The sequence below is a fragment of the Ursus maritimus genome, unplaced genomic scaffold, assembly GCF_017311325.1.
Source record: "Ursus maritimus isolate PB19 unplaced genomic scaffold, ASM1731132v1 scaffold_24, whole genome shotgun sequence".
Lineage (NCBI taxonomy): Eukaryota > Metazoa > Chordata > Mammalia > Carnivora > Ursidae > Ursus > Ursus maritimus.
In genome coordinates this window covers 32,066,840-32,085,075 of record NW_024424897.1, presented here as the reverse complement: position 1 = coordinate 32,085,075, position 18,236 = coordinate 32,066,840, and the positions used below count along the sequence as shown (strand labels likewise).

Here is an 18,236-nt window from a genome sequence, read left to right as displayed (position 1 = left end):
CTCTCTACCTGCTGCTCTCCCTGCTTGTGCTATCTCTTTCTCTGTCAAATAAATAAATAAAATCTTAAAAACAGGGGCGCCTGGGTGGCACAGCGGTTAATCGTCTGCCTTCGGCTCAGGGCGTGATCCCCGCGTTATGGGATCGAGCCCCACATCAGGCTCTTCCGCTATGAGCCTGCTTCTTCCTCTCCCACTCCCCCTGCTTGTGTTCCCTCTCTCGCTGGCTGTCTCTCTCTGTCGGATAAATAAATAAAATCTTAAAAAAAAAAAAAATCTTAAAAACAAAACACCACCAGACCAACAGCAGCAGTATCAGCAGTGGTGATAAACATTTATTGAGTACTTAATACATGCCAGAAACTATGCTAAGTGCTTTACCTTCATTATCTTATCTAGCCTTCACAACTCCATGAATGAGGTATTATTATCAATATTTTTTGATATTATTATTCCAGTTTAACACATGAGAAATCAGAAGCTTAGAAAGATTGAGTCTGGTGTTTTTGTTTTTTCTACCACTGTTGCCTCTCTAGAATATATTTAATCAAAAGAGTGTGAGATACCCTGGGACCATGACCCGAGCCGAAGGCAGATGCTCAATGACTGAGCCACACAGGTGCCTCGAGTGTGAGATATTTAATAAATAACTCACTGTTTGCATTTTTAGGAAAGAGAAAAATATACTATTACCATTTCTGGTTTTATAGGAAAAAGAAGAAACGGAGGCAAAAATTATGAGAAAAGACTTAAAATCATAAACAAAATACAGAGAAGTGGTAAAAAATAAAACCCCGTAATCAGGTCAAATGACCCCAGATTATAACTATACTAGTCTGATAATAGATATAGGTGTTGCTTTACTCAAAGATGGCCCTCAAGGCTAAAAATTGTACTAATTCTTTTGGATTAAATAGTGACCTATAGAAAAGATTCCATGTTTTGAAAGATAGTAATTTTTTTGTTATTTTTAAATTTTAATTCCAGTTTAGTTAACGTAGTGTTATATTACGTTCAGGTGTACAATATAGTGATTCAACAATTCTATACATTACTCAGTGCTCATTAAGTGTACTCTTTATTTAAAGATTTATTTTAGAGAGAGAGAATGCGAGCAAGCAGGAGGAGGGCAGAAGGAGAGGGAGAGAGAGAATCCTTGAGCAGACTCCCCACTGAGTGCAGAACCTAACATGGGGCTCGATCCCAGGACCCTGAGACCATGACCTGAGCTTAAACCAAGAGTCGGATGCTTAAGCGACTGAGCCACTCAAGTGCCCCAAGACAAATGTACTTTTAATCCTTTTTGCCTATTTCACCCATTCCCCCACCCACCTCCCCTCTGGCAACCATCTGTTTGTTCTCTATAGTTAAGAGTCTGGAGATAGAGATATATATATATATATATATATATATACACACACACACACACACACACACACACATCTTCTTTATCCATTCATCTGTCAATGGACACTTGGGCTGCTTCCATATCTTGGCTATTATAAATAACACTGCTATAAACATGGGGGTGCACATATCCTTTTGAATTAGTGTTTTCTTATTCTTTGGGTAAATATCCAGTAGTGCATTACTGGATCATAGGTTAATTCTATTTTTAGTTTTTTGAGGAACCTCCATACTGTTTTCCACAGTGACCACAACAGTTTGCATGCCCACCAACAGTGCACGAGGTTCCTTTTTCCCCACATGTTTGCTAGCACTTACTTGGCTGTTTTTTTGTGTTTTTTATTTTAGCCATTCTGACAGTATAAGGTGGTATCTCATTGTGGTTTTGATTCAGATTTCCCTGATGATGAGTGATGTTGAGCATCTTTTCATGTGTCTGTTGGCCATTTGTACATCTTCTTTGGAGAAATGCATGTTCATGTCTTCTGCCTGTTTTTTAATTGGATTATTTGTTTTTTGGGTATTGAACTGTATAAATTTTTTTACACTGCCCTAAAGCCAAAAGACATTTATTCTGCCCTATAAGCACTGAGTTGTATAAATTCTTTATATATTTTGGATACTAACCCCTTATTGGATATATCATTTACAAGTATCTTTTCCCATTCAATAAGTTGCCTTTTAGTTTTGTTGATTGTTTCCTTTGCTATGCAAAAGCTTTTTATTTTGATGTAGCTCCAATAATTTATTTTTGTTTTTGTTTCCCTTGCCTCAAAATGAAGGACAGTAATTTTAAAGTAGAGAAAAAGAGTGTTTAAGGCTGACTGAATACAGTATAAGATTATCTGGTCCCTCCCAGCCCCAAATTCTTCAGAAAGAGTAATTTTAAATATTCTTCCAATACAGATCTTCCCTCCAGAAATATGACAGATACTATTGCAAGCTGACAATGATAAAGAATTTCTATGAAAAGCAATGAGAAAAGGTACCTACTCTGAAAAAGGTATCAGTTCCATAAGAAAACTGAGAAAGAAAAGGATGTTTGGCTATTCCCACTGCACTGATAACACCCTAAAATTTTTGTTTGTCTACAAAGGAGAAAACTGTGCTCCATCTAGGTTTCAATTAGGCCCAAACTGGGTGACATGACTTTCTTCTAGTTAAATTCTATTTAGCTATTTCTAGACATTGATATTTTATACAAGCTTGACTTTATTATAAAATTCTCTGCTAATAATACAGCTAATTTGTGGCTATTTGCAAGACTGATCATTTGATCTTCCCTTGAGTGCCACAGCGGCTTCCCCATGTATTACCTCACATCAGGCATCTTAGAAAAAGCTAAGCAGGAATTTAAATTGGTAATCAACTGAAATATGTGACTCACTGGCATCCCCAACACGCAGAATAATACCCTTTACAGACTACCAAGTGTTTAAGCTCTAACAACTGGGATATTTATACTATCGCTTTTTGGTTAGAGGTGCGCCATCCAATTCTGCAGCCATTAGGCACATACACAGCTTTTAAAAATTAAATTAAAATCAGACATTCAGTTCCTCAGTAGCAGTAACCATTTCTCAAGTGCTCAACAGCCATGCAACTGCTGTATTAGACTGAGCATTTTCATCTTCCCGGACAGTCCTATCAGACAGCACCAGTTTACAGGGTACAGGTATCCCCTACTTTTCAAAAATTCCCGTTATGCCACTTCACTTTTATGAAAGACCTATATGTACCTGTTTTTTGCTAACCAAAAAAAAATCTAAAGAGAACTTTCACTTTTACGAAAAAAAAGTGAAAAGCAAATATAGTATTCAGCATTTGTTTTGCAGAGAACCGTTATAGAGGCAGAGTGCACCCAGGCAGGGAGAGCAGCATCACCACGCTCCTTTCTGTGGGAATGATACTCAGCATCTTAGCATTAAGCTGCCGGAGCTTTGAACTGTGTCTGTGAGCATCTGTGCTTTATCCGGATTTACTTTGTGCATTCTTTAGCAACATCTGCACTAAGGTATCAGAAAAGCCTGAGAAAAGTTATTTTTTGAGTCTGGGAACACTAAAATAATTTTCCATATAAATTCCTGGTAATTGCTTCTTCACTTTATGCCTTTTGGCTTACAAAAGGTTTTCCTTAGAATGCTCTATTTTTGGATAGTGAGGGAAACCTGGATTTAATTTACCCATTACACCTCTCCAGGAAAATGTAAACCATGTACTGGCTTATCAACTGTTAAAAAATTCCCAACATTCCAAAATCAGAATTTTCACGTCTAGCAATTACTTATAGAAGAATTACATGACCTCTGCAAAAGCACTGGGTTTACCATGATACTAAAGAACGAATCTTTAAATTAGTGAAGTAACAATCACTTTTAAATTATGAACTTCGCTGCTTTAAAAATACTTCTATTACCCAAATGTCCTTCAATTGATGAATAAGGAAAATGTGATACATTAAGAAAAACACAAAGTTAATCAGTCATAAAAAGGATACTGATATATGCTAAAATATGGATGAATCTTGAAAACATTATGCTAAGTGAAAGAGGCCAGACATAAAAGACCATATACTGAATGATTCTATTTATATAAACTATCCAGAAAAGATGAACCCATGCAGACAGAAAGCAGACTAATGGTTCTTAGGGGCTGACGAGAAGGTGCAATGGGGAGTGATGGCTAATGGGCATCGGATTTCTTTTGGGGGTGGTGGAAATGTTCTAAAATTAGACAGTGATGGTTGCACAAATCTGTAAATATACTACAAACCACTGAAATGTACACATTTAAAGAGTGAATTTTATGGTATGCTAATTAAATCTCAATAAAGCTGTTAAAAAAACATTTCTGCTGGGACACCTGGGTGGCTCAGTCGGTTAAGCCTAACCTTAACCCTAACTGCGCTCCCTGCTCAGTGGGGAGTCTGCTTCTCCCTTTGCCCTTCACCCTGCTTGTGCTCTCTCTCGCTCTCCCTCTCTCTGTCTCAAATAAAAAACTCTTAAAAAAAAAAAACTTATATAATGTTATTTGTCAAATTATACCTCAATAAAAATAAAAATAAAAACAGAGATATCCTTTTGACTTAATAATTCCAGAAATAACTAGATAAATGGGCAAAAAAGCATATATAAATTGTCGACTAGTTTTTTATTTTTAAAATTTATTTATTTATTTAATTTTTTAAAGATTTTACTTATTTGTCAGAGACAAAGAGAGAGAGAGAACACAAGCAGGGGGAGAGGCAGGCAGAGGAAGAAGTAGGCTCCCCACTGAACAAGGAGCCAGATGCAGGACTCGATCCCAGGACCCTGGGGGTCATGACCCGAGCTGAAGGCAGACACTCTCCCGACTGAGCCACCCAGGCGTCCCGACTACAATTTTTTAAATGTGAAAACTGAAGCCAACTTTATTTTTTTTATTATTATTATTATTTTTTTTATTTATTTGACAGAGATAGAGACAGCCAGTGAGAGAGGGATACAAGCAGTGGGAGTGGGAAAGGAAGAAGCAGGCTCATAGCGGAGGAGCCTGATGTGGGGCTCGATCCCATAACCCGGGGATCACGCCCTGAGCTGAAGGCAGACGCTTAACCGCTGTGCCACCCAGGCGCCCCTGAAGCCAACTTTAAAGACAATGGGGGGGTGATTAAAAACCTATGCTATAATCATACAATAGAACACTATATAAGCTGATAAGTACACTCATTAAGTAGCATATATGGAAAAATGTTCACAAAATATTAAGCGAAAAACAAAAAACTGCTTTGTATAATAGCAAGCATAATATGATCTTACTTTAAAAAATATGTCTATATAGGGGCGCCTGGCCGACTCAGTCGGTAGAGCATGCAACTCTTGATCTCAGGGTTGTGAGTTCAAGCCCCATGTTAGGTGTAGAGATAACATTAAAATAAAAACAAAAACTTAAAAAAAAAACTTAGTAAGTTTGGAAAAATAGGTACACCAAACTCAAGAATAATCATCTCTGTGTAAAAGATAATTCACTTACTTTCTACACTTTTGATTGTTTAGAATTTCTTTTACAGAAAGTATATATACTTAAAATTGTGAAATGTATTTATTATCAAAGGTCCTAAATGCTTCCATATTGTAACTGGGAAATTAAAAAAAATCAAGCAAAGAAGAATTTATAAAGAGGTAAAAGTATGCCCTCAAGCCCACAAAATCCTATTTCTAGAAGAAGTCATTATGAACATTTCAATCCTTTCAGATCTTTTTGTTCATATATATAAATATAAATGCACATAATTTTTATTTTTCTCAAAAGTGGGATCACATAAAATATAGTTATGCGACTTGAATCTTTTTACTTAATCATATATCTGAATATATCTTGTTCTGTGTTATTACGTGTATATTTACATTATTCTTCTTAAACACTGCATAATATTCCATGTTACTGTTTAGATTACTTTTTTAATCAGAATAGATAAAGCTATTTCTGTTCAACAAACAAACCAAACCAAACCTAAGGAACCCATTAGTCTTGAGTGCCCCCTACTGGGGGCTCTACATTGACATTAACAGAATGCTAAATTACAAATTAATACAAGAAATGATTCAAACACAGGAGACTATACTTTTCAGTATATGGAAAAAAAAATCTAAAAACTCAAAAGAAAAAATGTATGTTTTGAGATAAATTATTTATCTACTTATGCTATATTACAGATATGCACTAATGACTCTCTAGTCAGGATAAATACAAGAAAATTAAGTTAAGTGGCTTGATCTTTTCCCATCTCCCTCCTGGACAAGTGTGTGTATTGGTGTGAGATGTGGCACGGGGTTGCAGAGTGGAAAGTGATGGCAAATAGGCAGTTTAAAAAAAAAAAAAAGTCGTTACCTCACTCCTTTCTGTCTCATCACTTCCAAACTTATCTTCCTATCTAACCTCACATTTCAAATCTAGAAGAGTTCACTCTACCTCCAAACATCTAGGATGTTCACACCATGTAATTTTTCTATCTATCTGAGTCTGTGACTATACAACATGTAATACTAAAAGACACAGAGTAAAAGAAAAATGGGGAAGTTAGAAGAGCTTACCTGAAAAACATCAAGTATATTTAGACCAAAAAACCCCTCAAACATTGCAATTACCAAAGGTGGCATTTCTTTATCGAACAAGTCCATTTTAAAATATGGCATCTTGATTATGGTTATTATTTTCTAGGAAAACTGATATACAACACTTATGACTGGAATTATTTTTTCCTAAAAATCAAACAAAAACTACATCCAAAACTGTGTGTTTGTATTATGTGCTTTTAGTCAAATTCTATTTAGCTATTTCTAGATATTGATATTTTATACAAGCTTGACTTTATTATAAAATGCTCTGCTAACAATACTTACAGCTAATCTGTGGCTATTTGCAAGGCTGATCATTTGCTGGGCGAGGCCATTTAGTAATCGAGTACGAAGGGATAGGTCATCTAGGTCATGACGAAAAGGAAAAGCAATACCATCCACTATCACTAATCGAACCTAAATACAGAAGAGATAATGATATTAGGTTTGGTATTAATAATAAAATTTTAAAAATGGCATCCCAAAAGCATGTTCTGCAGGAAAAAAAAATCCTTAAAATCCAGAGTTCTATTTCTAACTCTCCAAAATAAATGTATTCACCCAATGCTTTCTGCATTAATCAGCAAAAGTTAAAATGTACTCTGGTTTGATAATTTATCAACTTGAAAAAGTAATTCAACATAAAGAAGCAATTATAATTTTCTTATATTTTACCACTATACACAATCGTTACAGAGGCATTTTACACTGATAAAAAGAACTTCTGAAGTCTTAGTAAAACAAATTTTCAATATTTCAATTTTACCTTCGAGATTTTTTTATGTTTAAAAAACTCTTCAAATATTAAATTATTATATCTTCTTCAAAAACTTCAAATTCTTCGTATACTTTTCCTCCTTAATTTTAAATATACTATAAGGCAACTAATCATTACAAAATGTTGTAATATAGAATTCAGCATGAGGCAGGTTTGTCTTGAAATCCAATCGAGGTTCACTTATAGATGATAAACATTTTCATGACAGTTGCATTTCTAATATAATCCAAATAATGGCTCCTACAGTGACGTTAGAATAATATATAAACCTCACATCCAAGAACAAACAGAATTTGGAAACTAATCCAAATATAAACCCAAAAAACGTGTGAGATTATATATTTTTCTATCTAAAAAGGATTAGACTAAAGAAGGGGATTTGATGACCCCATGTCTAAGTAATTTATTTAGAGTATTCATTCCTTCATTCAGCATGTGCTTATTGATACCTACTATATGTTAGTCACTGTTCCAGGCAGCAGAGAACAAGAGACAAGGTTCCTGCTTTCTTGGAGTTTACGTTCTAGCGGAGTAAAGGACAATTAACATGCAAACAAATACACGAATAATTTCTGATAATGATAGGAGTTTATAAAGAGACGAAACTGGGTGAAATGATGATGAATAAGTAGGTGATAAAGTAGAGGGAGGCTAACTTAGACTAGATGTAAGGGAAAGCGTCAATGAAAAGGGAGGCAACAGAACTGAGTCCTGGGTAAGTACCTCTAGGACAGAAAGAGAGCCCACATATAAGGAAATGCACACATACTTCTGTGTATTGTGGCACACGGTAACTAGACATACTGTGGGGATTCTTTCATAATGTGTAAAAATATCAAGTCACTACAATGTACACCTGAAACTAACAGGATATTGTACATCAATTATACTTCAATTAAAAAAAATACACCTTTGCTGTTTCACTTTCATCACATGTGTTAACATAAACAAAAATATCAACCAGCATTCATGTTAAAACAGTACTTGTTCGTAACAAGGTGAGCAACTTCTTTTGAATTGGACAGCAATCAAGTGCTCACTGGTAATATAATTTTGCTATAGGTCAAATATAGATGCATAAGTTTAGCAAAATTAAAATTAAGAAAAACCTCATATGCTGGCAGTAAGAATGCAAAACTGTTCGGCAACTATGAAAAAACATTTTGGTGGTTCCTCAAAAAATTAAACAGTATTACCATATGACCCAGCAATTTCACTTCTAGGTACATGCACCAAAGAACTAAAAATGGTACTAAGACAAATGTATGTACATACATGTTCATAGCAGCCACAATTCACAATAATCAAAAGGTAGAAACATCCCAAATATCCATCCAAGGATAAACAGACTGTGCTGTATACATATAACAGAATACTGTTCTACCATAAAATGAAGTACAGGTACAAGCTACAAAGCAGATGAATTTTGACCATATTATGCTACATAAAAGAGCGAGACCAAGAAGATCACGTATCATATGATTCCATTTATATGCAATATCCAAAATTGGTAAATCTGTAGAGACGGAATACAGATTGGTGGTTGCCAGGGTCTTTGCGGGGAGGGAGGAAAGGAAGCAACTCTTTAAAGGGTATGAGTTTCCTTTTAGGGTAATAAAAACATTTTGGAACTAAAGGTAGTGGTTGTCAACATTGTGAATGTACTAACTGCACTGAATCGTTCACTTTTAAATGGTAAATTTTGGAGGCACCTGGGTGGCTCAGTTGGTTAAGCGTCTGCTTTCGGCTTGGGTAGTGGTCTCGGTGTCCTGGGATCGAGCTGAGCTGCCAGTCTGGCTCCCCGCTCGGCAGGGAATCTGCTTCTCCCTCTCCCTTCCCCTACCACTTGTGTGCATGTGTTCTCTCTCTCTCTCTCTCTCAAATAAATAAACAGAATCTTAAATCTCAAATAAATAAATGGTGAATCTTATTATGTAAAATTAACATCAATAGAAAAATCAAATCAATGAAAGCTTTCTGTAAGACCCAGTTGGCTACACATATTTGCAATAAAGAGTATTGTACGTTTTATTATTATTTGTAAATGGTGTGCTATACCTCTTTTATATCAGCAACTTTATAATAAACTTATGTATGTATATATGTATATACACTTTTTTTCCAGGTAAGCCAGTCACTAAGCATTTACCAGCATGCCAATTAAGAGGTAAGAAGAATCAGATTTTGTGTGTGTGTGTGTGTATATTTATTCATTTATACATTCATTCATTCATTGGGAACCACTGTGGTTCCCAAAGGCCAGAAAGTGATAGGATGATATATACAAATTGTTGAAAGAAAAAATACTGTCAACCAAGCAGAAGCATTCTTCCAAAATAAAGCAGAAATTAACACATTCCCAGGGTGTCTGAGTGGCTCAGTTGGTCGAGTGCCTAACTATTGGTCTTAGCTCAGGTCTTGATCTCGGGGTCATGAGCTCAAGCTCCATGTTGGGCCCCACATCAAGCATGGAGCCTACTTAAAAAAAAAATTAAGATCATTCAGATAGAGAATTCATTGCTAGTAGATCTATCCTATAAGAAATGCTAAACAGAGTCCTTCAGACTGAAAATGAAAGAACACCAGACAGTAACTCAAATCCACACACAGAAATAAATAATACCAGTAAATGTAACTACATATCTAAAAGTCAGCATTAATGTATTTTTGGTTTGTAACCCCTCTTATTTTCTTATATGATTTAAAAAACAACTATAGAAAAAATAATTATAAATCTATATTGATGGTCACACAATGTATAAAGATGTAATCTGTGACAGTAACAACATAAAGGGGGATAAATGGAGCTATAAAGCAACAAGGTTTTTGTATACTGTTGAAATTAATTTGGTATTAATTTAAACTAGACCGCTATGAATTAGGATGTTAATCATAATCCCCAGAGCAACTAAGAAAATAACTAAAAAATATATGATAAAAGAAACGAGAAGGGAATCAACACGGTACACTGGAAAATACCTAACAAAAAAGAAAGCAGGAATGAAGAAATTGAGAAACAAGATACAGATCTTCCTCAACTTACATTGGGGTTACATTCCAATAAACCCACACCAAGTCGAAAATATTGTTAAGTCGAAAATGCATTTAATACACTTAACATACCACACATCATAGTTTAGTATAGCCTAACTTAAATATGCTCAGAACTCATTAGTCCACACCTGGGCAAAATCATCTAACACAAAGCCTGTTTTATAATAAAGCACTGAAAATTTCATGTAATGTACTGAATACTGTACTGAAAGTAAAAAATAGAATGGTTATATGGGTACAGAACGGTTGTAAGTGTATTGCTTGTTTACCCTCGTGCTTGCATGGCTGATGGAAAGCTGTGGCTCGCTGCCACTGTCCAGCATCACGAAAGAGTACTGTACAGAGTATCACTAGCCTAGGAAAAGATCAAAATCTGATGTACAGTTTTTACTGAATACGTATCACTTTTGCACCACTGTAAAATTAAAAAACTTGGGACGCCTGCATGACTCAGTGGGTTAAGCGCCTGCCTTTGGCTCAGGTCATGATCCTAGGGTCCTGGGATTGAGCCCTGCTCAGCAGAGAGCCTGTTTCTCCCTCTTCCTCTGCTGCTCCCCCTGCTTGTGCGTGCGCTCGTGTGTGTGCGCTGTCAAATAAATAAATAAAATCTTTAAGAATAATAAATAAATAAATAATTAAAATTAAAAACTTGTAAGTCGAACCATCCTAAGTCAGAGACTTAGGCACAGACTGGCAGAACGGATTTTTTAAAATGATCTAACTATAGACTTTCTACAAGAGACTCACTTTAGATCCAAAGATACAATTAAGTGGGGCACCTGGCTGGCTCAGTTGGAGGAGCATGTGACTCTTGATCTCAGGGTCATGAGCTTGAGCCCCATGTTGGGTGTAAATATTACTTATATAAATAAAACTTAAAAACAAAACAAAGATGCAAATAAGAGTGAAAGGATAGAAAAAGATATTCCCGGGGCACCTGGGTGGCACAGCGGTTGAGCGTCTGCCTTCGGCTCAGGGTGTGATCCCGGCGATCTGGGATCGAGCCCCACATCAGGCTCTTCTGCTATGAGCCTGCTTCTTCCTCTCCCACTCCCCCTGCTTGTGTTCCCTCTCTCGCTGGCTGTCTCTATCTCTGTCGAATAAATAAATAAAATCTTAAAAAAAAAAAAAAAAAAAAAAAGAAAAAGATATTCCCTGGAAACAGTAACCAGAACAGAGCTGTAGTGGCTATACTAATATCAGACAAAAGAGACTTCAAGAGAACACTTGTTACAAGAGACAAAGAAGGGTAACAATAAATAATAATTTGTATAATATAAAAATTGTATAATAATAAAAGGCTCAATTCATCAAGAAGATGTAGCAATTATATGCTGTGATGGCAACTGCAGAACCTCCTCCCCAGATGCTCCCCAGTGTCCTGACTCACCCACCACCTGCCTGCTCACCAATAAAGGTTGACCCATAAAAAAAAAAAAAAAAGAAAAGAAAAGAAACAGATATATAAATATATATAAAACGCTCCACTCAACAGAATACACATTCTTCTCAAGTGCACATGGAACATTTGCCTGGATAGACCTAGATATTAGGTAACAAAATAAGTCTCAATAAATGTATAAACATGGAATCATATATAAAGTATCTTCTCTGACCAAAATGGAATGGAATTAGAAACCAGCATCAGAAGGAAATTTGGAAAGTTAACAAATAAATGGAAATTAAACAACACACTCTTTTTTTTTTTTTTTAAGTAATCTCTACACCCAACATGGGGCTTAACTTAAACTCACGACCCCAAGAGCACTTGGTTGACTCAGTTGGAAGAGCATGCAACTCTTGATCTTGGGGTCATGAGTTCAAGTCTCACATTGGGTATAGAGATTACTTAAATAAACTTTAAAAAAACAAACATAAAAACCTCAAAATAACAACAAAAAACTCACAACTCTGAGATCAAGAGTCACATGCTCTATCAACTGAGTGAGCCAAGTAGCCCTAAACAACACATTCTTAAATAACGAATGAGTCAAAGAAGACATTACAAGGGAAATTAGAAAATACTTAAAGATGAATGAATATAAAAACACAATATACCAAGTTATAAAATACAGTGTAAGTAGTGCTCCATAGGAAATGTGGAGCTCTAAACGACTATATTTTAAAAGAAAGAAAGGAAGAAAGATCTCAAACCAATATTCAAAACTTGCACCTTAAGGAACTAGAAAAAAGAGCAAACTAAACTCAAAGAAGGCAAAACAAAAGAAGTAATAAAAATTAGGTGGAAAGAGGGATGCCTGGGTGGCTCAGCCGTTGGGCATCTACCTTCGGCTCGCTCGGGTCATGATCCTGGTGTCCTGGGATTGAGCCCTGCATTGGGCTCCCTGCTCTGTCGGGGGGCCTGCTTCTCCCCTTCCAGCTCCCTGTGCTTGTGTTCCCTCTCTCGCTATCTCTGTCAAATAAATAAAACCTTAAAAAAATTAGGTGGAAATAATCAAAATAAGACAAGAAAGAAACAATGGGGAAAATGAGTGAAATCCAAAGTTGATTCCTTGAAAAGATCAACAAAACTGAAAAACCTTTAAACAAACAAAAAAAAGGGAGAAGACTTGGGCACCTGGGTGGCTCAGTCGGTTAAGTGTCAACTCTTGATTTTGGCTCAGGTCATGATCTCATGGTCGAGGAATCGAGGCCCCTGTTGGGCTCTGGACTCCAGGCTCTGCACTCAATGGGGAGTCTACTTGAGATTCTCTCTCTCCTCTCCCTCTGACCCTCCCCCTGCTCGCAACCACCCTCTCTTTAAGAAATAAATCTTTAGGGCGCCTGGGTGGCACAGCGGTTAAGCATCTAAGCCTTCGGCTCAGGGCGTGATCCCGGCGTTATGGGATCGAGCCCCACATCAGGCTCCTCTGCTATGAGCCTGCTTCTTCCTCTCCCACTCCCCCTGCTTGTGTTCCCTCTCTCGCTGGCTGTCTCTATCTCTGTCGAATAAATAAATAAAATCTTTAAAAATAAATAAATAAATCTTTAAAAAAAAAACAAAAACAAAAACTCAAATTACTCAAATCAGGAATGAAAATGGGGACACTATACCAACCTTATAGAAATAAAAACAGAATATAATGAACATTTGTATGCAAAAAAAATAGATAACCTGGGTAAAATGAACAAATTCACTGAAATACACAAACTATCAAAACTGTCTGAAGAATAGAAAAACAGAATGGATTGAATCAGTAATCAAAAGCCTTCTAACAACAATAAAAAAAGACCAGGACCAGAGAGCTTCACTGGCAGATTTTTTTTTTTTTTTAAGTAGACTCTACCCCCATTGTGGAGCTCAAACTCACAACCCCGAGATTAAGAGTCACATGATGTACTGACCGAGCCAGCCAGGTGCCACTTCACTGGTGAATTTTATAAAACGTTTAAAGAATTTACACCAGTGGTGCCTGGGTGGCTCGGTCAGTTAAGTGTCTGCCTTCAGCTCAGGTCACAATCCCAGGGTCCTGGGATAGAGCTCCAAGCCCCACATCAGGCACCATGCTTAGCAGGGAGTCTTCTTCTTCCTCTCCCTCTGCCCCTTCCCCTGCTTGTGCTCTCTCTCTCTTTCTCAAATAAATAAATAAATAAATAAATAAGTAAAAAGAATGTATACCAATTCTTCTCAAACTTTTCCAAAAATAGAGGGAATACTTCCTAATTCATTCTATGAAGCCAGTATCATACTGATACCAAAGCTAGATAAAGACATCACCAGTAAAGAAAACTACAGACCAATTACAGATGCAAAAATTCTCAACAAATATACTACCAAATGTAACCCTGCAGCATATTAAAAGGATTTATACAATAGTGTCTGGCCAAAGTAGACTCTCAGTAAATATTTGGTAAATAAATAAATGTGCAAGACCAAAAAAAAAAAAAAAGCAGATCTATATTCTCATTTTCTTTTAGTGACTAAAGAAATGCTGGACAATTATTTCAAAATTTATAAGCCAGTAATACATCTAGTGGAAAATATATGAAATATAGTGGTATATTAATTAAATTTAATGAAATATGGGGTACCTGGCTGGCTCAGTCAGTTGAACATGTGACTCTTGATCTCAGGGTTGAGTTTGAACCCCATGTTGGGGGTAGAGATCACTTAAAAATAAAATCTTTTTTTTTTTAAAGGATTTATACCATGGTTAAATCCACAGATTCAATATAATTTCTATCAAAATTCCAACTGCATTTCTGCAGAAATAAACAAGACTCCATTCATATGGATCAAATTCAGATGGAATTGCAAGGGGGCCTGAATAGCCAAAACAATCTTGAAAATAACAAAGTTGGAAGACTCACATGTCCCAATTTCAGAACATACTATGAAGCTACTAATCAAAATCGTGTGATACTGGCATAGAACAGACATATACATTAATAGAAGAGTCCAGAAATTAACCCACACATCTATGGTCAACGGATTTTCAACAAGGATGCTAAGCACATTCAATGGGGAAAGAATAGTCTTTTCAACAAATGGTGCTGGGACAACTAGATGTCTGCATACAAATGAAGTTGAGCACTTACTTCAGACTACGTATAAAAAATTAACTCAACATGGATCAAAGTCCCAAATAAAAAAGCTAAAGCTATTAAACTGGATGGAGTTCAGGACATGCTACCCCAAAATTTGGCAACTTGGCACACTGAATATCTTTTTTAACTACTTATTTGAGAGAGAGAGAGAGAGAGCATGCAGAGTGTACATGCATGGGGGGAGGGGCAGAAAGAGAGAGAGAGAAGCAGATTCCACACTAAGCACAAAGCCCGACAAGGGGCTTGGACAGAGGGCTCCATCCTAAGACCCTGAGACCTCGACCCAAAACCAAGAATCGGACAGTTAACCGACTGAGCCACCCAGATGCCCCTGGCATACTGAAAATCTTAGGTAGAAGTTTGAGAAAGCAACAGAAGCAGGAAGGTTACTTTGACCTCCTAGTCTCTTTCTTCTTCCCAGAAAGCAGGAGATAAATTTCTTGTGTGAAAGATACCCTCTATCAGAAAAGGAGACACCCTTATCACGACAGACAGGGAATTTAGAGCTGAGAAGGTAAAACGAACCTTGTTAAACTAATTATCTTCCAAGTTACTTCACAATTTACCACTTCTAGCTCAAACCCCTTTGTCTTATCAATTCTTCAGAAATTTACTGTTTTTGCCTAAAAGGTATAAAAGCTTCCTGTTCTAGTCACTTCTTTGTGTTTTTATTGTTTTGTAGAAGGATCCCATGTACATGTAAAAGTTCAGTAATATGTATGTGCTTTTCTCCTGCTACTCTGCCTTTGTCAGTTTAATTTTCAGACCCAGCCAGGAATGGTAAGAGGGTTGAGGAAAGCTTTTTCCTCCCCTACAAAGTCTTAAAAATAAATTTTCATCGTCTTGGACTTAGCAATGGATTCTTTTTCTTTCTAAAAAAAAGGAGGGTGGGGGCCTGGGTGGCTCAGTCAGTTAAGTGTCTGCCTTCAGCTCAGCTCATGATCCCAGGGTCCTGGAATGGAGTCCTGCATCAGGCTCCTTGCTCAGTGGAGAACCTGCTTCTCCTTCTGCCTGTCACTCCCCCTACTTGTGTCCTGTCTCTCTCTCAAATAAATAAAATCTTTTAAAAAATAAAACTAATAAAAGAGAGAAAGAGCACACATGAGCCGGGAGGGGCAGAGGGAGAGAGAAAACCTTAAGCAGGCTCCAATGCCCAGCGAAGAGCCTGATGTGGGGCTCAATCTCACAACCCTGAGATTATGACCTGAGTCAAAATCAAGAGTCAGATACTTAAACAATTGAGCCACCCAGGTGCCCCTTGGCAATGGATTCTCATACATGACACCAAAAACGTAAGCAACAACCAAAGGATACTTGGACTTCACCAAAATTTAACACTTTTGTGTATCAAAAGGCACTGTCAAGAAAATGAAAAGAAAATTCACAGAATGGAGAAAGGGTATTTACAGGAAAACAAATGACTTTTGGAAAGATAAATGGGCCCTTAGGAGAACAGGTGGGAGATTTGATAGTTCTGTGAAAATGTCTATCTTGATGAAAGTTCCACATGAACTTAGAACATATATTCTGTTATTGGACAAAGTAGTCTACAGATATCCATTATATCCAGTTGTTTGATGGTGTTATTGAGTTCATCTATGTTCTTACTGGTTTTGTCTGCTGTATCTGCCCATTTCTATTAGCTGCTAAAGACTCCAAATATAGTGAAGTCATCTATTTCTCCTTGCAGTTCTATCAGTTTTTGCCTCATGTAGTTTCATGTTTTGTTGTCAGGCACATACATGTTACAAACTGTTAAATCTTTTGGGGGAACTGACCTTTTTATCATTGTGTAATGTCCCTCTTTATCCCTGATAACTTTCCTTGGTCTGATGTCTACTCTTTAAAATATAGCTACTCTTACTTTCTTTTGATTAGTGTTAACATGGTAGATCTTTCTCTGATCATTTACTTTTAATCTACAGATATCTTTATATCTAAAGTGGGTTTTTTTTAAAGATTTTATTTTTTTTAAGTAATCTCTACACCTAACATACAACCCTGACATCAAGAGCTTTCTAAGCACGCTTAGAGCACGCGGGTAGGTCAGTTGGTTAAGCGTCTGACTCTTGATTCTCGTTCAGGTCATGATCTCAGGGTCGTGAAATCCAGCCCCACTTCGGGCCCTGGGCACTAGGAGTGGAACCTGCTTAACATTCTCCTTCTCCCTCTGCCCCTTCGTGCTTGCACTCTCTCTCTCTCTCAATCTTTAAAAAAAAAAAAAAAAGAGTCCCACACTCCACTGACTGAGCCAGCCAGGCACCCTTAAAATGGGTTTCTTGTAGTCAACATATAGTTCAGTCTTGTTTTTGACCCACTGGTACAAACTTTTTGAAGGGCAATTTGTGTTAAAATAAAAAAAAAAAAGTTATTGACACCTGTTAAAATAGTAAGGAAGACTTCATTCAAGAAGATAGCAATAGGGGTTTTGTAATAGGGAAGAGAAGTTGGGCTTATCCCCAAATACAACAAGGACAAGTGGGGATTTATAGCCAAGGAGCCGGGTGAGTGTCAGTGAATGGAAAATTACTGGGAGGAGACATCAAGAGTAGGATTCTTGCTAACGTGACCCAATAGAATTCTTGCTATAGGCAGGTCAAAGACATAACACTGAAAGTGGGGAATGAGGAACTTGAGATATCAAGGGTGACCAGAAATTAAAAGTGGGAGATTCTCTCTAAACTAATTTACAGGATTCTTTACTATTGTACCCCTATGTTCACAGCAGCATTATTCACAATAATGAACTGGATTGGTCAGGCCAAAGACAGGATGTGGGTGAAGGTCAAAGCTTATTCAAAAAGGCTCAGAGGAGGCTGACTGAAGTTTGGTCAAAGAGAGTCTCTGTCATGTGTAATATTTATCAAAATTAAACATGCACATATTCTTTAATATAATTCCATACTTAGAATTTATCCCATAAACAGGGGCACCTGGGTGGCTCAGTTGGTTAAGCATATGAGTTCAGCTCAGGTCATGATCTCAGATCTTGGAATGGAGCTCCAGATCTGTGCTCAGTGGGGAGTCCGCTTCTCCCTCTCCCTCTGCTCCTCCCCCAGCTCATGCTTGCTTTCTCTCTCTCAAACAAATAAAATCTTAAAAAAAAAAAAAAAAGGATTTATCCCATAAACATACTTAAAAATGTACCCCAAGATGGTATGTATAAGGATTATCTCCAAACCATTGTTAATAGTATCTAAAAGACCACCAATAAGAGGATTAGTTAAATAAATTAAGGTACTTAGTCTTTTCCCCCCGACTTTTTAAATGTAGAATACACAGAACATTTATCTTGTAGAGCTAAAATTCTATTCCCATTAAACAATAACTGCCCATTTCCCCCTTCTCCCCCAAGG

General features: G+C 36.8%; 1 protein-coding gene across 3 annotated transcripts in view; it reads right to left on the bottom strand.

The window, feature by feature from the left end:
* RAD51C (RAD51 paralog C) overlaps positions 1-18,236 on the bottom strand; it is a 35,746-nt gene that overhangs the window by 10,458 nt on the left and 7,052 nt on the right. For all 3 annotated transcript variants that reach the window (XM_008695495.2, XM_008695494.2, XM_008695496.2), the window contains exon 5: positions 6,786-6,917. In XM_008695495.2, the coding sequence (XP_008693717.1) occupies positions 6,786-6,917 (132 nt within the window). The remainder of the gene's footprint in view (positions 1-6,785; positions 6,918-18,236) is intronic.